General features: G+C 35.0%; 1 protein-coding gene across 9 annotated transcripts in view; it reads left to right on the top strand.

The window, feature by feature from the left end:
- The window catches only part of AFF1 (ALF transcription elongation factor 1), a 220,283-nt gene extending 199,530 nt beyond the window's left edge, over window positions 1-20,753 (top strand). For all 9 annotated transcript variants that reach the window (XM_007495930.3, XM_007495928.3, XM_007495927.3 and 6 more), the window contains 8 exons: window positions 5-87; window positions 288-348; window positions 7,167-7,303; window positions 8,561-8,626; window positions 9,703-9,796; window positions 9,924-9,967; window positions 13,136-13,362; window positions 15,317-20,753. In XM_007495930.3, the coding sequence (XP_007495992.1) occupies window positions 5-87; window positions 288-348; window positions 7,167-7,303; window positions 8,561-8,626; window positions 9,703-9,796; window positions 9,924-9,967; window positions 13,136-13,362; window positions 15,317-15,438 (834 nt within the window). In that variant the 3' untranslated portion in view covers window positions 15,439-20,753. The remainder of the gene's footprint in view (window positions 1-4; window positions 88-287; window positions 349-7,166; window positions 7,304-8,560; window positions 8,627-9,702; window positions 9,797-9,923; window positions 9,968-13,135; window positions 13,363-15,316) is intronic.
- Window positions 20,754-23,519: the final 2,766 nt, after the last annotated feature.

The raw sequence follows: 23,519 nt of genomic DNA, 5'->3' as shown, positions 1-23,519 counted from the left end.
CTAGGCATCTCCAGGTGATCTGTTTCCTGTGCCTTCTTTGCCAAATGGTAACTCCAAGCTGATGAAGCATCAAGTCAAGTTTGAAAAGTAAGAATTCAAGTTGTTTGGGGTTTTAAAAGTCAATTCTTTGTAATTTAATTTTATATATTTTATTATATTATAATATCATTTACAATATTATATATTATACATATACAATAGTTTTATTATTAATTTAATTCTGAAAGTGTACCTCAATTCGATATACTTCTGTGGACTCATTGGTTTTTTTGTCTCCTAATCTTCAGACAAGCTGCTGATTTTCATATGAAAGAAGCCAAAAGATTGAAGCAAAAGGCAGAGTCAATGGTGAGTAGTTTTTTTCTTGGCTCTTTTCTTCTGGTCAATTTTACTCCTTTTCTTGAGGTTTCAATGCCTCTATTATTTTTTAGCCTGAGGACTAGTGAAGGTTATAGTGGAATAAATTTCCATTTCATCTGAGTTTACATGGATATTTGAGGAAAGTACACATTTTTAGAACTACGTTACTGACAAATTTTATGTCCCTGGTGACATCTTTTATATGTATAAGTATTTTCTCTATCTCAAATCTACCACTCCAAAATTCCATTATTCAAAAATGTCTTGAAGGCTTACACAAATCCAAGTCAATTTTGAAATCATTAAGATTCTAGACTGGCTGTAAACTAACTCTAATCTGAACAACCTGTGTTCAATCTAAACATAGGTCCAATTTAATTAAATATCTATTGTTTACTACTTATGTGACACTTCCAAAATGTCCAAGGAATTTTTTCATAATGACCCACAGCTCATGCCCACCCTAAAATAAGTAAATTTCATTTCCAGAAGCAGTTTTCATCTAGGAATGATTCTGATCAAGCTTGAATTTCAAGAGTTCAATATTTTATACCAAACACTGTGATAAGCACTGGAGATCCCCACCAAGAAAAAGACTCCCCAAATTCTACTTTTCAAATAGTTCATAATCTAATAACGAGCAAGACTACATCCAAGCAACTATGTACAAATCGCACAGGACAAATTGGAAATAATTGGCAGTGGGAAAGCACTAGCTTTAAGGAGCATCAAGAAAAAGACTTCTTTTAAAAGGTAGAATCTTAGGAGGCCAGGATTAGTAGGGCAGATACCTTAGTCATGGAGGTAGCCGGTGTAACAGTACGGAGTTGAGATGGCATATCTTTTGCAAAGAATAGTAGAAAAGGCCAATGTCACTGTATTGTAACATACATGGAAGGGAGTAAAATAAAAACAAGGCAACTAGAATGGTAAGAGTGAGCCCAATCACAAAGGACTTTAAAAATCAAACATTTGATTTTATATTTGGGTCTGTAGGCAAATAGGAAACTATTGTAGTTTCTTGAATAAGGGCGTGACTTGGTCAGACTTCTGCTTTAGGAAGCGCAGTTTGAAAATTAAGTAGAGGATGAATGGGCGGGAGTGGGGAGAGACTTGCTAGGTAGAAGAACCATCAGGCTGTTGGAATAATTAAGGTATGAGATTACATCAGGGTGGTTGGTCCTGGGGGAAGGAATTCCAAGAGTTGTGGCAAACATGGAAATATCAAGCCTTGACCACTTGATGAGATAGGGGAGGGTAGTTGAATGAGAATGAAGAGTCTAAGAAAGTTGGGAACCAGTGTGGACTGAGAGGATTCCAAAGATTGGATGACTGGGTGGTACCCTGGACAATAATGAGGTATTTAGCTTTGTGGTGGCCAAAAATTGGAAAACGAGGGGATGCCCATAAATTGGGGAATGGCTGAACAAATTGTGGTATATGTTGGTGATGGAATACTATTGTGCAAAAAGGAATAATAAAGTGGAGAAGTTCCATGGAGACTGGAACGACCTCCAGGAAGTGATGCAGAGTGAGAGGAGCAGAACCAGGAGAACACTGTACACAGAGACAAACACACTGTGGTACAATCGAAGGTGATGGACTTCTCCATTGGTGTCAATGCAGTGTCCCTGAACAATTTGCAGGGATCTAAAAGACACTATCCACAAGCGGAGGACAAACTGTGGGAGTAAAAACACCGATGAAAAGCAACTGCTTGACTACAGGAGTGGAGGGGATATGACTGAGGAGAGACTCTAAATGAACACTCTAATGTAAATACCAACAACATGGAAATGGGTGCGAATCAAGAACACATGTGATACCCAGTGGAATCATGCGTCAGCTATGGAAGAGTTGGTGGGGGGGAGAGAAAATGATCTTTGTCTCCAGTGAATAATGTTTGGAAATGCTCAAATAAAAAAAATTAATTAAAAAAAATAATGTATTTAGGCAGTGGTGGAGGCTTTGAGGGAAAGATGACTTCAGTTCTGAAAATGCTGAATTTAAGTTTAAAGGGACTAAATTATTAAAAATTAAAATTAATTAAATTTATTTTAATTAATTTTATTTTTGTTTAACTTTAAATAATTAATTCATTTTTATTTGAGTTCATCAAAATAAAAAATTTAAAATTATTTTTAAATTCCAATTCAAAATTATTAGTCAGTTGTAGCTTGGAAACAGGAGGTGAGGAGTGAGGAGAGTGCTTCAGGCTGGGCAAATAGTTTTGAGAATCATCTGCCTAGAGACAATCACTGAATTGAGAGGAACTAGAATGAGATTACCAGATGAAATACATAGCGTGATTAGAGCAACAAGCCCAGGACAGTCTTCTGGTACACTCTATAGAGGAGAGAAATGCTGAAGTAAATGTTAGGACTGGATTTGCAACTCATGCATAGGAGATGTGAAATTATTATTATTATTATTATTAAGATGTAGTAAAGGAGACTAAGATGAGATGGTCATTCAGGAAGACAGAGTGATATCTGTAAATACCTTTCTTCCTCCTGTTTGTAATTAAACTCCATAAAAGGTTGACTGTTGACTTGAGTTTTCATTTAGGAATTACATAGCTGAATTCCTTGGCGACCTTAAATTAATATATATCAGTCTTTTAAAGTGATTTCCTTGTCACATATCACAAAAACCAAGAAGGAGGTGAGGACCAAGTGAAAAGAGAATGAGGATTGAGGGGAGGGGGAATATTAGATGTGGCAAGGAAGAGATAACATTGGCAGGTTTAGTGCGAGTGGTTTCAGTTTAATGATGAGACCACAAGCCATACCACAGAGAATTGGGAAAGAAAAACTAGATTCAATGATTGTAGATGAATTTCTCGAGGCATTTAGTCCCAATAGGAAATGGAGATAGAGGCAGAAAGCAGAAGTGTTGTGGGATGAATGGAGTTTTTGGTGAATGGCCTCAATTTCTCCATTGAAACAAGAGGCAAGGCTCTCGGAGAGTGAGGGAAGAAGATGGCATGAAAAGTTTTGAAAAGGTTATGGTGAGCAGGAAAGTGAATTAATGACTGTGGGGTATGGGAATTGCCTTGCTTCAGTGATGATGCAGTTGAGATTGGGCAACACACAGAACTTTTATTGGGTGATGGGAGGAAAGAACCATTACAGGAGTAACTGGGTGGCTCATTACATAGAGCACCATGTCTAGAGTTGTCTGGTCTCAGACACTTCCTAGTTATGTGACCTTGAGTAAGTCACTTAACTCTAATAGCTTAGCCCTTACCACTCTTCTGCCTTGAAACTCATTCTTAGTTCTAAGATAGGAGAGAAGGGTTATATTTTTTAAAACAACCAAAAAATACTATTTTGCTGACAGTGAGGCTCAAGACACAATCTCTGAAGAAGAGAATAACTTGAATACATCTATAAATGAAGTTTCAGAGAAAGACAAAGCTTGAACAAAAAATCAATTAGAATTCTTGGGAGGAGATGAAAGAAGAATTCAAGAGATGAAAATTTTTTCATATGAGAGCAATAGAAGAGATTTGGAAAGAAATGAAAACTATGGAATAAAGAATTGGAGAAGAGTATTTAATAGTTTGATGGAAACTATACAAATCCTTTTCTAAGCAACACCTTCAAAATCAGAATGGACCAAATAGAAGCCAATAATGATACAACAGAAAACATATATCTATATCTTTATATATATATTTAAAACCCTTACCTTCTGTCTTAGAATCAATACTGTGTGTTGGTTCTAAGGCAGAAGAGCAGCAAGGGCTAGGCAATGGGGTTAAGTGACTTGCCCAGGGTCACACAGTTGGGAAGTATCGGAGGCCAGATTTGAACCTAGGACCTCCCGTCTCTAGGCTTGGTTCTCAATCCACTGAGCTACCCAACTGTCCCCACAATAGAAAATATTAAACCAACATAAAAGACTGAGATCGAAAGAAAGATGTGTGATTTCTCAGTAAAAAACAGTGGTTTAGGGATGATTTCAGAAAAACCTGGAAGACTTCCACAAACAGATTGGAGAAAGTGAAAGGAACAAAATCAAGAGAACAGTTTATCATAATAACTATAATATTATTAAGTCAAAGAACTTTGAAAGTATTAGGAACTCTGATCGTTAAAATGATCAGCCATGATTTCAGAGGACTAATGATGAAATGTGATATCTGCTGCCTCTTGATAGGTTAAGGATTCCAAGTATAGAATGAGACATTTTTTTATATACATGACATGACCAATTCAGAAATTTATTTGGATTTTTCTTCATATTTCCCTGGTTAGTTGTGTTAACATGTCTGCATTTCAGGGCTTGATCCTCCTTTCTTCAGTTCTGATAGCTCTAAGGTTTATTTGATGCTCCCACCTTCTTCCATGTTTGCATACTAGTCTTCCTCTCACATACCTCACTTTTGAAGTTCCACCTTTTTGTGATGTTACCAACTCTTTTCTAAACTATTTTTTTTTTTAACTAATGCCTTCTAAACTAAATTGTCCTTTTCCTCTCCTTTATCTTCTCTTAAAACTCACAGGATGGAACCAAGTCCTAGGTTTTTGTCATTTAATTCCCATTGAAGATATTAAGGTTCTAAAGGGAGTCCTGTTTCTTCCCCATTGGAATTTTCTGTTACCACTATATTATCTTATAGCCCCTTCTGATTGCTTAGATATATTTCCCTTTCTACTTTTCTCTGGACTCTTGTTTTTGCATTTCACAGATCTTACTTAATTCTACCTTTTTACTAGAATTGTTTGAAAGCCCTCTCCTATTAAAAAAGTACATTTTTTCTATAGATTATACTCAACTTCTGGATATACTTGCTTCTGGATTCTTCCAGTATCTTTCCTTTTTTTTTCCTTCAAGAAGTGGTTAGTAATTTCTGTCTTTACTTTGCTCTTTGATTCTACTATATGTGGGCATTATTTTTAGGATTCCTTGAAAGCATCCAATCTAAAAATTTTCAGAGACTTCAATGATTAAGGTACTTAATCATTAAGAACCAAACATAAACATTAACTGTGTACATGATGTGACCAGATCTTCAAAGTATCCTCTTTGTAGGAATTCCTTTTTTTTTTTAACTCTTGGCATAATCATAATTTAATATGAATACATCTATTAAAGAATCTTTGGAATTCTTATGGCTGTGGTGGCTTTTTGGAATGAAAGTTCTGTTTCCATCCTGTTCCCAAATTCCACAATAATTTCTAAAAAGTTATGATTGTGGAGATTTCTGCAGTAGGATTTTAGCTCTTGTTTCTTTTTTTTAAGCTTATGGCTTTGAAATATTTAAATGTGAAAACAGAGAAACATTTAAATATGAAAAACAGAGGTACATGAGGGATTTCTCCCATATTTGTTTTCCAGATCAGCTGTTTTTGATCCAATTTAGATTTTTTTTTTCATTTAAAAAATCTTTCATTTTTTCTTTTTTATTTAAATATATTTTATTTGTTTTAATGATCTAAAATCTACTTTAATCATCTACCCACTCCTATTATCCTCATTTGAGAAGGAGAGAATGAAAATAAAACCTATTACATAAATGTGTAGTCGAGCATAACAAATTTCCACATTGGACATGCCCAAAAGAAAAAAAGGTTTATTCTTCACTCTAAAGTGTGTGGCATGGCATCAGTCCCCTGGAATTGTGGTTGGTCATTACAGTGATAAGAATTGAGATAAGAGTACACTAGTATTCCATTATATTTATATATCATAATTTATCATTTCCCAATATATGAGCACCCTTATACATAGGAATGGGAAAGATTCCCATTCTTACCATTTTAAATAAGACATGTAAGTATTTTTATATATCCTTGTGGTTTCATTTCTTAGAACTAATCTCTCTTACCTTCCTGTAAATCCTCCTCTCCCTTTATCTTTTTTCTTATAAGTTAAAGATGTTTCTACTTATGTGTGTTCTTTTGACCAGTTCAGATGTGAGGTTCAAATATCATCTACTCCCTCAAGCCCCTTCTTGTTTGTAGAGATGTTTACTTGGGATTATGTGAGATATCCCCCCACCCCCAAATGTCCTTTTCCATCCTCCTCAGCATATTCTTTTTCTCTTTCCTTTCTTAAGATCAGTAATATATAACTGAACTAGTCCTTGTCTAATTGGACTCCTTTATGACCCCTGATGATGATAGAGTTCAGAGAGGACATCTCTACATATTTGAATGTAGGAATTTATCATGATTCATTCATGTTTACTTCTTTGAGCCTTTCTTCACCCCTGTGTTTGAGCTTCAGAATGTCTGCACAGCTCTGTCTTTTTCATAAGAAATACTTGGAAGTCCTTGAATTCATTAAGGTTCTCCATTTTCCCCTCTGTAGCATCATAATCAGTTTTGCTGGGTACATTTTTCTTGGTTATAATGCTTTAATCTTTTTGCTTCTGAAAGAGAGTATTCACAGTTCTCTCCTGCTTTATAGAGGCAGCTGCTGACTTATGTGTGGCTCTGACTGTGCCTTCTCACTACTTGAATTTTTTTTTTTAGGACAACTTACACTATATTTCCTATGACTAGGAAACTCAGGATTTTGCTAATGATTTTCCCGAGTTTTCATTTTAAAGTTTCTTTTAGGAGGTAACCAGTATATTCTTTGTATCTCCACTTTGCACTCTGGTTTTGTCAACTGCTCCCTTGTAACATGGAAGTCTGGTTATTCATTTCCCACTCTGTCCCTTGATAATTCTAGATCTTCTGTTTACCCCAATAAATTCTGTTATTTTATCTACCTTGATAATTTGCTTGATTCTAGCATTAAGAGGGAGAGTCTCTTATCAGCCTAACAATGCCCATGTTTTCCTCCTACAGTCAGACAAGGTTGGGAAAGCATTTAAGTACTTGGATGCTGTCTTATCCTACATTGAATGTGGAATTGCTTTAGAGTCTGAAACTCCAACACCCAAGTCAGTTTACTCCACGTTTTCAGAGACTGTAGATTTCATTAAGTAAGTATAATGACTGTCACATCCTTCCTCTCCTCTCCTTATGTTAACACACTTGAACTTTCTATGGGAAAGTGACTTTCCATGTTATTTTTGTTATTTTACTTCAAGAATCTCATATACGATAGATACTCAATACCATCACTATGTAAAAGGTAATGGAGAGTTCTGACAACAGAAATTCTTCAGTACAGGCAAACTCTTCAGCATTGGCCTGAATGAACTCAGGCAGTTTCAGTCCAGGTGAAATTCTCTTCATTGCATTTTTTTGAACAGCTTAAGCTATTGATTTTAATCAACCATTTTTAAGCTCCTTAATATTTAGTAAGTGTAAAGACCTTTTTTAATATTAATATACTATAAATAATAAATAAATGCCATGGACTTCCATGTATTGCAGCTCTACTATTATTATGATTTAAAATATATTTATTTACATGCTAACAAGAAAACGTATGAATTTCATAATACTTTAAAGTAAGTTTTTTATTCATCAAAGTCGCTTCTAGATTCCTTTGAAAAACATTTAACCCAAAATATTGAGAGGGGTTGTCCTGTAAGAAAAGCATTAGGCTGATATTTCCATGTAAATATCAAAATGACAACGTTTGGTATATCTGGTTCATTTGACCTCCTTACCTCTGAGGACTCATAGGCATCATCAAGATGGTGCAGGGGCTAGATCTTTGTATTTACAATCGGGAAAACTTGAATTCAGGTCCCAGCCTCATAATACTTACTTGTCTTGACTTTAGTCTCTACACTGGACTTTGATGACTTTGGAAGAGAGAGTGGCTTGATGACTTTTTACAATTCTGCTTCTCTTAAATTCAATCACATACAAGTCAAGACATCTCTCACAATGTCATTGATACTTCCTCAAAAACGCAGAATGAACCGTATTTACACTTACTAATTGTTTCACTCTTGACAAAACATATAACTTCTGGTTGCCTTAATTTCTTCCTAATGGCACCTATCTTAGAGATAACATTTGTTGCTTAGCACAATGTCCAGCATATGGCAGCTACTTTATAAATGCTTATTGCCTTCCCTCTCTCCCTGCCGAAGTCACAAGTAGAGAAATTCTGGTTCTTGACTGTACTAAAAGCTGAGTCGATACTTGACTCCATGGAGCTACATTTTTGTTGCCTTTCACTCAAATTGCCTTTAAATGCTGCCTCCAGGAAAATCTAATAGGATGAGATTTGAGTTTGTGCTTTCCTAACTCACTGGATGTATTTTTCTGCTTCATTTCAGATTCATACTGACATTAAAATACTTTCCAGATTCCCCAACACAAGAAAAAATTTTCATTGTTTTATGGTGCGTACATTTTTCATTCCATATATTGTTTTTAGGACTTATTTTTTTCTTCATCATTTGAATGCCTGTTATTTGATTTTTATATATGATGTGGCAAAGAAATTTTAAATTAGCTTAACATTTTTTCCTTATAAACCATAAAGAAAATTATATATATTGTATATGTGTGATATGTCTCTTATATTGTGTATGTGTAATATGTCTTCTCATCCCATGTTGTTTTAAGATTTGTTTTTTCATCATTCAAAAGCCTGATTTTTTTGGTACATACATACATACATACATACATACATACACATATGCATATATACATATGAAGTGGCAAAGAAATTTATTTTTAAATTAAAGTTTTAAGCTTTTTTCCTTGTAAACTATAAAGGAAATTATATCTATTATATATATGAAGTATTTCTATATATGCATTATAAAGAAAAGTATTAGGCTTATGAATTAACCCCAAAGGAGGGTAACTTTAAAATGCTTTTTAATACATGGTCACAGTAAAACTACTGATAGCCAAATGGTTTCAACTTTGCTTATATTTATGATGTAATGGCTTTAATATGCATTTCTCTCATTTGGCATATATTTAAATATTTGGGGGGAGCTGGGTAGTTCAGTGGATTGAGAGCCAGACCCAGAGATGGAAGGTCCGAGGTTCAAATCTGGCTTCAGACACTTCCCAGTTGTGTGACCCTGGGCAAGTCATTTGACCCCCATTGCCTAGCGCTTACCACTCTTCTGCCTTGGAGCCAATACACAGTATTGACTCCAAGACGGAAGGTAAGGGTTTCTTAAAATAAATGAATGAATAAATAAATAAATATTTGCAATTTCCTTCAATAAATTTTCTTTTTTCTGATATCCCTAGCCGACAGAAAACATGCATATAAATTTTCTTCCCTAATATTTACTAAATCTGTGTAGCATTTTCTTTTCAAAAAGAATTCTACATAATATTTTTATTGTTCTGTTAACGATCATTTATCTTTAGCTTGTATTCTGTGGCTTTGTTAAGCTTGATCTATTTTTAAATGGCAATATTCAGCTCATCTCTATTCTCTTTTTATATGTAGTTTGCGTTGTCAATCCATTCTTTACATGGCAATGTTTCGTTGTAAGAAAGACACTGCAATAAAGTATTCTCGGACCCTTAATGAACATTTTAAGGTATACTGTGGCTTGCTATTTTTATCCTCCTATTTTGATGTTTTCCCCAATACTTATGTACCTAAATTTAAGAGTTTGGTGATCTGACCTGGTAACCATAAATTTTACTTTCCCTTCTTTACTACAGAGTTCATCCAGATTAATTCAGGCAGCTTCTTCAGGTGGCTCAAGGTAATTTGCAAGTACCATTTAAATCTCTAAAATTGATCTTTACACTTTATAATTATTCTCATATTTTATGCATGTAAGCATCTAGCCTTTACTTTAAAATTTTTTTTAATTAAAAATATAAGTTTCTTTTCATATTTGTCTGTCCCTTGAACTGGAGTCATTTGCTTTTGAGGGGGTAGGAATGTATGTAGTAAATTGATATTTTCTTATAAGGTGAACAGGAAGAATATATTACATAGAATTTTTAAAGCTGGAAGAGATCAGAGGAATTATATTTCAGATATCTATAGATTAAATAAAGATATGTTTGATTATATGTCATAATCTATATCTAAATATAATTTTTATATCTATATTAGATATTTAATCCATCCATATATGTGTGTTCATAATGATATTGTTAAAACCTTTCATTTTTTATTTTTTTGCAAAAAAATTGAAACTCAAAGGTTAAGTGTCTTTACTCATTGCCCCATAACTATTCGTTGGGGGCTGAGGTGTGATGACAACCTCATTCTGACTCCTAGCACTGCTTCTGTCTTTTTAAGAATAACTTCCTGATTCTACAATGATTTGTCCCAAAAAATGAAACTTCTGCTCAAGAAAGTGAATTTGCCCCTATTTGAGTTTATTTATATGTCACCAGCAGTGTTAACATAGCTTAATTCCTATATTAATAAATATTTCAAGATTAAAATTAGTTTCCTTTTTAAAAATTTCATTTGTTTTGTGACCATTTTCTGACCTTTTAAGAATTTTGCTATTTTTAAATTACCATATGTTCTTCATATTGTATTGGTATTAATTATTCTTTTAAGTGCTTAGTAGACAGGTTTTTTTCTAAGATGGGATTGTTTAAGCATTTTATTTCTTCTCTTTGTCTGGGAAGTTTATACTTTTTTAAAATATTCATCCATTTCACTCAGATTATAAATTTTATTGGCATGTAATTAGGTAAAGTAACTCCTAATACTTGTTTTAATTTCGTCTTCATTGGTTATGAATTCACCCTTTTCATTTTTGATACTGGTAATATGATTTCTTCGTTTTGTTTTTAAGTAAAACTTACCAGTGATTAATTGCTTCCCCCACAAAAAAACAAAAGCAAAAAACCCCAGCTTTTAGCTTTAATTATTTTCTTTCAGTTTTGCTAATCTCACCTTTGATGTCCAATTTGGTATTTAATTTTAGTATTTTTAATTTACAATAAACACTTATAAAAGATTATGGTAATATTGTATTTGATAAAAGTAAAGATCCAAATTTTAGGGCCAAGAATTAATTATTTGTTAAAAACTGTTTGGAAAACCAGAAAACAGTTTGACAGAAACTAGATATAGATCAATGTTTTATACTATTTACCAAGTTAAGATAAAATGGTTAGGGTCTAGTCACAGAGGCATATCATATACAATTTAGAAGAAGACAGAACATGTCAGATTATGGATTAGAGAAGCATTGCAAAAGCATTGTAAGATGTAAAATAATAATTTTCAATAAATTATATTAAATATATTTTGTACACTAACAATTTATTTGAATAAATAAATAAAAATAGCCAAAATTTGAAGTAAAATTGGGATGGAGATTATAAATGATTTCTCAGAGATCTCGCTTAAAATATTTAGAGAACTTTGTCAAACTTATAACACTCTGAGCTATTTATTAATCCAAACAATGTGAACAGATTCAATGTGAACAGTTCAATGAAGAAATCAAAGCTTTATTTAACTATATTTTATATATATATATAAATAACTATATTTAACTATTTAACTATATGCTCCAAATCATTGTTGATTAGAGAAATGCAAATCGAAACAATTCTTGAGATATTGTGGCTGATCCAACCATTTTGGAGAACAATCTGGAATTGTGCCCCAAGAGTTATTATAAAACTGAGTATACTTTTTGATCCAATAACACTATTAGGTTTATTTCCCAAGGTGATCAGGGGAAAGGGGGGGGGTGTTCTAAAATATTTATAGTAGCTCTCTTAGTGGTGGCAAAGAACTGAAAATTGAAAAGATGCCCTTCAGTTGGGGAATGCCTAAACAAGTTGTGGCTTATGATTGTGATGCAATACTACTTTGTATAAGAAATGAAAAATAAGCTAAAATTTTAAAAACATGGAAAGACCTACATGAAGTTCTGAAGAGTGAAATAAACAGAATGAGAGAACATGTATATATAGCAGCAGAAATAATGTTTGAAGAATTACTTGTGGCAGCTAAGGAGCACCATGGAGAGCACCAGCCATGGAGTCAGGAGGACCTGGGTTCAAATGTAGATTCAGATACTTCCTAGCTCTTTGATCCTCAGCAAGTCACTTAACCTCCATTATCTAGCCCTTATTGCCCTTCTGCCTTGGAATCAGTACATGGTATTGATTCCAAAATGGAAGGTGAAGGGTTAAAAAAGAAAGGATCTACTCCATACCTGACAAGGAAGACCTACAGTCTAAAGGAGTTCGCCACCTATCGAGGTAGCCTTTTTTGCCTTACATATGTGAAACTGAGTTTTCAAAAAAATTCAAACATTTATTATATATATTTATCCTTAAGAGAAGGTGCCCCTGAGTCTAAAGACACTGGTGACAAAGATATTGCAGGGTTCAGTCCTGTAATTTTATCCATGAACTCACTAATGCAAATCTACAGCTTCTTGGTGCTGTGGTCTTGGAGAGGTACCTATGGCATTGGGTAGGTTTAGTGACTTGTCCACAGCCATACAACCAAGATGTGGCTTCAACAATGAAGCTTGAAAACTGCTCTGACTCCTACCCAGTGAACTGTGTTACCTCTCAGAGACCTTATCCATTTAGAACATTGTCTCACGAGATAAATGTCTGTCAGCATGCAGTGCACTATTGCATACAGTTTCCTCTTAACACTTACTTCTCTGTAGTGAAGAAAATGATCTTTTTTTTGTTGTTTTGGAAGGAGGAGGTTTTTTTCTTTGTTTCTGTTTTTTTCCCCCTGCAGAAGTTCAAGGACAGCTTTATACTTTTTAATACTGAGGTTAAAAAAGTAGTACTTGCTATATTTGTTTCCATTCATTAACCTGGCCATCATTCATTCAAGTCACAGGAAATCTAGATGTGTTTTGCTTAGGCTTTATATGCCAATCACCTAGGTGTTTAACACGATCCTCTCTCTTTTCTATAAGAAATACAAGCACACCATCGCCTCTGTCTCCCATGACTTCTGCAAGCTCTGGATTTGTCCAACCAGGATCCAGTGCTAGTAGTACAGGGAATGGTGGCGTCAGCTCAACTGTCAGCACCCCCATCGTCATCCAAAACATGACGTCTTCCTATGTCACCATCACTTCCCATATCCTTAATGCATATGATCTTTGGGAACAGGCTGATATGCTGGCAAGGAAGAACACAGGTGAGAGGGAGAGGGAAGGGAAGAGGGCAGAGAAGAGAGGGGGAAGAGGAGAGAAGAGTAGGAGAGGAGGGAAGAGAGAAGAGAGGGGGAAGCAGAGAGAGAAAAGAGGGAGAGAGGGATAAAGGGAAGGGGAGAGAGACAGGAGGGGGGGCAGACAGACTCTGCACATGTACATGTGTATTCATTTTTTGCTTTATGAAAGGAGGAGAGGCATGTTAAAATATGGATAGCTGTATAGGTGTTATAGATATATAGAAATCTACCCCTTAGATTAAATCACTGTTGAATTTCTTTTGTTCTTTCCTTTCTGACCTGTTTAAACTGCTTAAAGGACATTTTCATTTCTCTGACTTGGCCCTGACACAGCAAAATGAGGACGTACTAGAATAGCTGTCCCTTTGCAAAATGCAAAAAACACGAGCCTTCTACTACTTCACTTTTACTTTCTTTATTAGGCTAATTTGGCATGATTAAATAAATAGACAGAATGGAAGCAAGAAAAGTTACTGACTTTTGTCATGTCTGCTTAATAAGATGATCCAAGTTCAGGGCTTGTAATGTATGAGTCGGGGGACGGCCAGGTGGCACAGTGGATCTCTGAGACCCAGACCCAAGAGAATCTGGGTTTTAATTTGACCTCACATATTTCCTTGCTGTATAATCCTGGTCAAGTCATTTAACCCCCAGTTTCCTCGCCTCCTTTTCAGCCTTAGAACCAATAGTATCCATTCTAGGACAGACAGTAAGGGTTTTTTGTTTTTTTTTAAGTCTCGTATATAATTATATATAACAATATGCATGTGTTCATGTATAATTCTATATAGTTTTATATGCATACATTTGTGTTTATATATTTGTTTTTATTTATATGCATAAATAAAATATAAAATATACAAACACAGATAAATAGATATATGACAGAAGGAAATTTAGTAAATTATGTATATGAATTTGTATACTATATTTATATATATATTTTTTAAGAGTATGAATAAAGACTGACTTGGAACTTAGAAAATATTTCATTATCACCCCCTGGAAGTGAATCCAATTTGTTGGCTAATGGACAGCCTTTTGGGAGCCAGCAGGGTAACTGGGGCTGTGTTATCTTCTTGCATCTGTGCAAAGCTTGCCCCATAGCAATATCCATGTTCATTCTTGAGTCACTTGGTGGTGATGGTTTTAGATTCCTTTTAAAAAATTGTCTTGGATACTATTTCAAATGGAACCCTGACTTCATTTCTCCTTTTTCTTGTGTAAGGGGGGGAAGGGATTAATTTTAAAAGGGTTGGACTAGATTATTTAAGAATGTGGTTGCCATGAATTTAATTTATTTCCAAAAGAGATTTATTTACAAAATGTATAAAGAGTGAAATAAGAAAATCAGAAAGAGGATAAGTTAAGTCTCTCCTGAGGTTAGTGGGTTTTTTTGGTTTTGTTTTGTTTTTTAGAAAATCTAGCAGTTAAGAGTCAGCTTTTCACTCACCAGGAAATAGATTCTCTTCAGCCTCCACTCCAAGTAGAACTGCACTCAGAAAATTGTAACTCCCTTTTAAAGACACTTTATCTTGTGTCACTTCCTGTGCCTTTCTCTAATTCTATATCTACCAATCACAGTTGACAGATTCTCAGCCTCCACTCCAAGTAGAACTGCACTCAGAAAATTGTAACTCCCTTTTAAAGACACTTTATCTTGTGTCACTTCCTGTGCCTTTCTCTAATTCTATATCTACCAATCACAGTTGAAGTTCTGCTTTACGACTGCCCAGGAGGCAGTCAGTGGATTCTGATTCGTCACCCACTATCGCATGGGTTGCAGACTTCCCACTTCATGATTAAGTAGGATGTTTACACTTTTGGTAATTAAAATCTAAAAATAGGCAAGGGTTATAATATTTATAATCAGGCAAGAGTTAATTTTAATCTTCACACTTGGTTTCTTTCCTCTTTCCAGAGTTCTTCACGGAGCTCAGCACCAGTGTGTGCACCCTGGCTTTGAACAGCAGTCTGATGGAGCTGGTACTCTACACCAGACAAGCCTTACAGCAGCTGCGTCAGGTGGCGAAAATGCTCTGACCAGTGCCCGGTCGTGGACCATCTTGCTGCACTTTGGAAGCCTCAGAGAGAGACTGATCCGGAGCTGCTTTGGGTTCCTCAACTCAAAAACAGAAATATAATAGAATGGGAGGGAACGTGGCCCCACTTCCAAATCCCAAAACTGTGCCCATATCCTTTGCGCGGGGCCATCGGAGTATATTAAAGAAGGAGCCACAGCGTTGGTGATTTTCTTAACCAAAGGACAGAAGTGCAATGTGTAGCCTTCAGCTGGTTGTGTGTCAGTGGTCTGTAAACATTTCTCTGACTTTATAACAAGCAAGAAAAAAATTACAATTTGAAAACAAGACTCAGAAGAAGCAATTCTAGCTTTGAAAATAGAATCATATCATCTCAAAAGCTTCCATAACCCATTCTGCTACTTGTAACACAAAGAATTTTTTCCATGTTTTCTTTTTTTAATGGTTTTTGGTATAGTGTTTGGGATGTCATATGTCCCTTTCTTTTTAAATTTAATTTATTTTTTTAATTGTGAAGAGCAGAGGGGAGATATTGGTTCCAATTGCTTTACATTGGAATAGCTTGTGAAAGATTCTAGGGGATTAGTGTTTACCCTATGAATTATGGCTTTGATAAAATCAAGCATTTTAGGAGTTCACACACATTTAGTCATCATCTCCTGAACTGCAAGTTCACTTCGTAAATATTATTCCTTTGGTTTCTCCATTCCTTAGAGACAACCAAAGGGAGTTACTCTGAGTCAAGGGCTGTAGAAAAGAATAGAGACTGAGTTTCTTAAGGTACATCTTGATATCTCCATTACCTATAAGAGTAACTAGTCCACAGTAACTCTATTCTGCATTTCCCATCTTGGTGAAAAGGGAACCAGCATTTTTTTCTGCCAGTGCAGCTTATGGGTTATTCTTTCAAATAGAAGGCTATTTTACTATAGAGAAAGATAACACCTGCCCAGAAAATCAAAACTATCAAGGAAAAATGAAATTTATTTTTTAATAGCATTGTTTTGGTCACAGATAATTTTATTATATAGATACCTTCATATTAGACAGTTTTTTTTTTCTAGAGGAAAATTACTTTCAAGTAGCTCAGGGGCAACTTCTTTCCTATTTCTTGTCTTCCTGATAGGATACAAAATCATTGAGAGGGGGGGAATTCTTACTTTGTAACAAATTTTCCTCCATATCTTAGCTATGTGGCCACTTGAGTTGATCAGAATTGATTACACTAATATAATTTAATGTTTCATCCCCACCTACCCACCCACCCAATTCCTTGCCATAATGATACACATCTGTTGATTTTTAAAACCTTAGAATGCACAGACTTGGGCAAAGTCCTCATATTGTTGAACAAGCATAGCTTGTATCAAAATTGATTTTTCTGTTTCCTACCATACATCAACAAACTGAAATACTTTTTTAACTACAATGTATTTAGAAGCTAATCATTGCCCAGCAACATTTCCCTCTTTTGCCTTCTCTGATTTCACCCCGTACCATATCTCCTATGTCCTACATGAATTTTTTAATTTTCTTCTTGATTTCCGTTGAAGTTAATGAGCCCCCAAATCACCAACAGATACTAAAAGCATCCTGGATAATTGGTTGCATAGGCTGCAAATGTTAGAGACAACCAAAGGCAAATTTCCATATGTGACCATATCCTTTCAGAATGCCCCAATTCTATTCTTTCTCCTATTTTCTTGAGTTAAAATTCCCAGAAGGGAAAAAAGCGTGTCAGAGTATCCCAGCTTCAGGAATAAGTTATATATTTTGGGGCAAAACCAAATCAAAACTCAATCCATTGCTAAATAAGCAATAATTCTCGTGTCAGGTTAGTACGTTTGTCCCATCGAGTGTATTCCCTCTTTTCACGTGTCATGAGGAGCAGCGGCACATCTTGCTGGCCCTGTGGGATCATCTGGATCTACCCTGCCTCCAGGAGGCAAAGGAGAAAAATAGAGCTTTAGAGGTTTGTTCTTCCTAACTGGTTCTGATCTATGCACATTGGGTCAAGGGGTGGGAGCTCTTAGGGAGCTCCTTTTAGAAGTCATTTACTTTACAGGGTGTGAAGGAGCTGGTTTGATTCTTTTTTCAGTGGCCTTGCACTTTTAGGGGGGTGGGAGGGTTTTTTTATGTTGAAAATTCAGTTGTTCTTTGGAAGGATGATAAATTTGCATAGTTCTATGTGCACAGTTGTGAGCATTGTATGAGTCAGGTTCTTATTGCAACATGCACTGCACCTATGATATGATTCCTCATGGATACCTTTTTATTTAGTATATAAATAGAGTGGCTGCTGAATCCTCTTCATTAATATTCATGAAGTCTTTTGCTGTTACCATTGTATATAGGAATTTAAAGGATGATTTAAAAATCAGATGCACTTTTTTCATTGCATGCTTTAAATCCCAAAGGCAAAATTTATTAAGCAGACAATTAAAAGACTAGTTTATAAAAGTAAACCTTTCAATTATGTGAAATTCTCATACACATAAGAAGCAAGCAGTAGACTCTTGACAGTGAGATAGATTTTTAAGAGTTTTCCAAGAGAAAAAGAAAACACAGTAAAAAATCTTTTCCTTTGGTACTTTAGTTTTGCCGGTATATCTTTGTTACTCGTTTTTCTTTTTGTCAGAAGAAGGAGGAATATTTTACTTGGAAAAGGAACTTTTTATTTTTCTGCCCTTCTAGAGATAATTTAAAATGTGAATGAGTTTGATACTTTAACTTAAGAAACCTGTTCAACAACAAAATCTACTTTATAAAATATATACCCAGTTCTACTGGAAAGATTATAATCTGGGGTGGAAATTTTTATATATACACACATGTGTCCCCAGGACTCGAAATGAGCAAGAGAGTAGGGAGCCATGGGGACTGAATAAGTAAGCATTTGATTACATTTTTACAATCATTGGTTTGTTTAGATTTTTTTTTTTGCCCCCATGATATTCAGCCTGGACAATGGTTGGTATTAGGAGTGGAAATATGTTAATTTTGCTGATCTTTGAAATCTTGTAATGTTTAATCAGTTTTTCTCATACATAGGAACATAATTCCAGGCCCCCTCTAGGGCATGGATGTCAAACTGACAGCTTGAAACTGATTAAAATACAATTGGGAAATGTTTTCTTGAGAATGATAATGTTCATTTGTGATTTTCTAGGGAAATAGTGACCAGCAGGGATGTTTCTTTTTGAGTTTCATGCCACTGCTCTGTGGTATTTAGTGATTTCATATAGGTTTCCTATTCACCAATATGCATTTATTATTATGATTAAATGTTAATTTAAAAAAATAAATCAGATCATTTTCCCCCTAAAGAATGAAGAAAGGTTATATCTCTGACAGATAAGGCTATGTGTCAGGGGAAAAGTGGGTCCAATGAAATTGGCCTGATTTTTATAATGAAGGGTTTTCCTTAAGAGTTCGTTTTTGTTTTTGTGTTTGTCTTTTTTTTTCCTGAGAATTTCCCCCACTTAGTGGATATATTTATTGAGCCTTTATTGACCAAACAATTTTAAAATAGTATATTATTTATTTTAAGTTTGTGTACTTTGGGACCTCTCTCCATAAATCCAATATTTCTGTAAGTCTAGGCATTAATAAATATAAGTTGAAATCTTAGGTTAATGAGAGTAAATATAAATCTTGATGTTCTGTTTTCACTTTTCCTCCCTTTCTCCTCTTCTCAGAAAGTTCCTTATTCCAGACACTACATGACCTCCTTGGAAAAGTTTGCCTTATTATCTATCATACTATTAAAAGCCTCTTCCACTTTATATTAGCAATATTTAGAGCCTTGCAAGAATAACTATTTCTTTTGTTTAATCATTAGTTTTCTTATTGGGAAATAAAATCATCTGGAAAAGAATTACACAACAATTTAGATTGTGGTATAAGGCTCTGTCCCAGTGTAAGTATTTCTTCCTCCAAGTGATTTTCCTCTGATTCTCCCTAACATGTTACTTCCTTTTGCTCTTCCCTTTATTGTAGGTGGAAGTTGAAAGTTCCTTCCCTACCCCGAGTTGTGTTTTTGATTAGTTTTGTAGGAGTGGGGTGAGTAGAATGGGAATGGGACATTTGGTAGTTGATCTCCGAAAGCTTCCAGTGGCTTTTTGGTCACCACGCCACAAACACACAAACCATTGTAAGAGTACTTTCTCTTTGTTGTATTTATCAATGAATTTTTTACACTGGCAACATTTTTAGTTTCTTTATAACTAGAAGACAGGCACTGCCTATCACTTTTCTAAAAATGTATTCTTGCAATACTGGTGGTTTCTCTTGGGTCTCCACAGGGAATTTTGCCCCATTGTGAGCTGTCAACAGGTAATTAATTAGTCATACTGAGAAATGTCTATACAAGGGAACTGAAAAGTATTGGTTTTAGTTCCCTTCTCTTTGAGCATGGGGGTGGAGGGATGGGAGGGAGCAAGACTTCACACAACTGCTATTTAAGCCACATTTGTTAGATTGCAGGCCTTTTATGATGAGGCCTGGTGGTGGCTGACCTAAACAAATGAAATTTATTTTGCTTAAAAGTTTGCTTTTAAGTGATAAACACAGGCAGTATTAACTTTGCCAATTGTCCAGGCCATTAAGACGTATTGATTTAAATTTTTAAAAAATTAATGCATGTCCCCTTCAATTAAGTACCTACTACCAATATTTTTTATCTTTATTTTTAAAATTTTTTGAACATGATCATGTTTTTGATATTTGAAGCAAGTTTGTCTTTATTTATTGTCATTATATATCATGCTTTTTTGACATCTTCTTTGGTTACCATAGCAATAAATCAAATATTGGTATTATCCTATGAAGAGGTTTATTTTTAAATGAATTAATTTCCATTTGATGAATGGGTAATCACTGGTCTCTTGAAATAATACATATTTTCATTTAATCTTTATTGTCAAAAAAAGTGTCAGCAATCTGTTCAGCAGTAATGATTTTGTATGCAGAGTATGTATTTATGTAGTGATTTCAAGGGGGAGATGTGCAAAGAAAAATTAACAGAAATCAATGTACTTTATTTTCTTTAGTGATAAGATTGCCTTCTAGAATTTCTGTTCCTATGATTTAGCTGCCATATATTGTCCTGCAAAGGGACACCAGAACTGTGAGGAAATTTTAGTTTATCTTTTATGGAAGAAAAAGTTTGTGGAAGAGAATTCCAAAGATGGCATGCCATGTATCTTTTGCTCATAATTGCAGTTTTCAGAAATTTTGAATTTACATGTTATTTTTAAATTCTTTTTCTTTTTACAAGAGGATTGTTATAAAATAAAAGTTTAGAAAAACACTTAACTATGTTATTTTATTTCTTTTTAGTCCTTGATCTGAAGCCCCTTTTATGTATCATATTTTATTCTCTCTTCATCAGAGCTCTACTACAATGTCACATCCTAGTGTGGAGACTGAAATGGGTTCTTAAAATTTGCTGTCTAAGGCAAGTAGTGCCTCTCCAACCTCCTAATGACCCAGAAAGCACACCAGACTTAATTCTGATAAAGTCAGCAACAAGTCACAGTGAATCATTTTTCTAACTGAGGGCAACCTAGAAAGATCATTCTGTGCATATTGGAGTGGGAGCTGCAGGAGAGAGAAGTGCCAATGTGTTAGGCTGGGGCAGCAACAGGAAACAAGCCAATGCCCAGGGATGACAGGAAGACTGAACATTGGCAGAAAACATTTGGCATAGGAACTGGCAGCTCCATTGCCCATTACAGTTCCTGTTAGGAGAACAGTTATGTCAGAACCAGGACCCCATTTGTATGAGGAAAAAAACAAGTTCCAGAAATAGCTGTGTGGCTCTGAGCCCAAGAACAGAAGTGGGGACTTAGTTCTAACCTCTATCCCTAGATGTTATACCTGCAGCGAAATACATCAGGGTAGGAGATTGTAGGTATTAAATTTATGGATGGATGGTATGGATATAAGATAATGTAGTTTCTGATTTAAAAACAATACAACTCAAGTCAAAAATGACAGCTTTATTTACAAAAAAAAAAAGGAAAGTGAAAGTGGAGAAATGTGTAAGAGGGTAGAGTAAGATATCTAACCTAACACATTAAATATTTGCTCTGGTCCCTGGTTCAACCCAAACAGGGATAGTTAACCCTCAGCCCAAGGGGCTGGTGGTGAATAAAACAAGGGTTCCACCCATGCAGCCTCCTCCAAGAAGGGGAGGCCTCTCCAGAAGCCAGGAAAGGATTCAGCTTTTCACTCACCCAATGTTACAAAGTCCATGATCCTTCAAGAGGTCAAAGACCTCCTGACAGAATCTAATACCTTTTTATGTCACTTCCTTTCCCTTCCTACACTTTACCAGGACTAATTAGTCTTTAAATCTGATTAACTGCCCAGGGGACAGTCAGTTGCTTCTGGAGGTGTAAACCACTTTTATTAAGTGGTTTGTGAACCTCCTCCACTTAATGTTAAGTAGCGATGTCGTCATTTTTGGTTGATTAAATTTTAAAATAGGCAAGGGGAGAGTCAATTCCATCTTCACAATCCCCCTGTGATACTTTGGGAGACTAGTCTCCCCAATGGATCATTTAACAATCAGTTTATACCTCTAAAGATCTATAACTAAAGGTATATAGTACATACAATGTTGCACTTTCTAAGGGGGAAATCACAATAATTTGGGGATAGAGGGGAAATAAAAGAGAATTAAACCAATGATTGCTAGGTGCATTGACAAAATCCTGATTAGCGGGCAATCCCCTTTGGCATAAGAGTGTACATACAAAATAAATGATCAACCCCCACAGTTCAATTTCACTACATCTCAAAGTTAATTCTGAACCTTTTGGTGCAGTGAGAGGTTTCTACAGGCATCTTTGTGGTACCTTCTCCAAACAGTTCACTTTCTGGATTTGGGGAGGTAGCAAGTTTCTTATCCTAAAATTACTCTCAAACAAGAAAAAAAAATTATAAATCTAAAATTACATGACAATTATACAAGACCAAAACCAAGGTGGATCTAGCAGTTCATTCATTTTGAACCAACAGAACTTTACAAGACTAATAGTGATTGAGCCCAGCAATAGTCAACTGAAACTCAAACACAAGCCAACAGTCTCAAATAGGGTTAGGAATTTGCACAGCACATATCAGGAGTGCAGTGACCAGACCCCCTCACCACATCACATCACTTAGAAATGAAAGAAAACATGCCCACAGACTGCACTATGCAAGCAGCAGTAACACATAAAAGGCAGAAACTCAAGTCAGATACCTCCAGAAGTGAGCAGAGGCCAGCACTTACAACTTCTAAAGAGAAGTAGATTGGGAAAATGAGCAATCAAAAACCTGCCTATAAAGAATTAATATGGAAGCATCTAGGTGGCTCAGTAGATAGCCAAGCTTGGATATAAAAGGTCCTAAGATCAAATCTGGCTTCAGACACTTCCTACCTGTTAGAACCTAGACAAATCTCAACCCCAATTGCCTATCCTTTACTGCTTTTCTGCCTTGAAATGGATACCTCATTAATTCCAAGACAAGGTAAGGGTTAAAAAAAATTAATATGGTCATAAGGAATCTCAAAATACAAATGATTTGAAAACATTTACAAGCAAAGACTCAAGGAAAAATGCAGATTGGATAGAAGCCCCAAAAAGGAATTCTGAGAAAGATGTTATAAAGGACAAAAAGTTCAAATTAATAGAGGAAAAATTGGGAAAAGAAATGAGAGATGTGAAATAAAATTACAAAAAGCGAATTAACAACTTGATTAAGAATAAAAGGTATGTCTCCAATGCTAAGGGAGAAAAGAATTCTCACATTTCTTCTTTAGGGTTAAACCTGGTCATCATAGTTTCAAAATTGAATGTTGTGATTTACTTATTATTGTTGTTCTTTTTATGAAATTGTTGTCATCACTATACATATTATTTCTTGCTTCTGTTTACATTGCATCAGTTAATATCTCCTTATGCTTCTTTGTATTTGTTGAACTTATTTCTTAAAGCCCAGTAATTTTCATAATCAACATAATGCAACACATTTATTTAGCAAATCACTGAGTAATGGGTACCTATTTTGCTTTTGAATTACTTGTTACTA

Source organism: Monodelphis domestica, chromosome 6 (genome assembly GCF_027887165.1).
Source record: "Monodelphis domestica isolate mMonDom1 chromosome 6, mMonDom1.pri, whole genome shotgun sequence".
In the NCBI taxonomy this organism is placed as follows: Eukaryota; Metazoa; Chordata; class Mammalia; order Didelphimorphia; family Didelphidae; genus Monodelphis; species Monodelphis domestica.
Note: the sequence above shows the minus strand (reverse complement) of the source record. Positions and strands in the feature narration are given on the sequence as shown.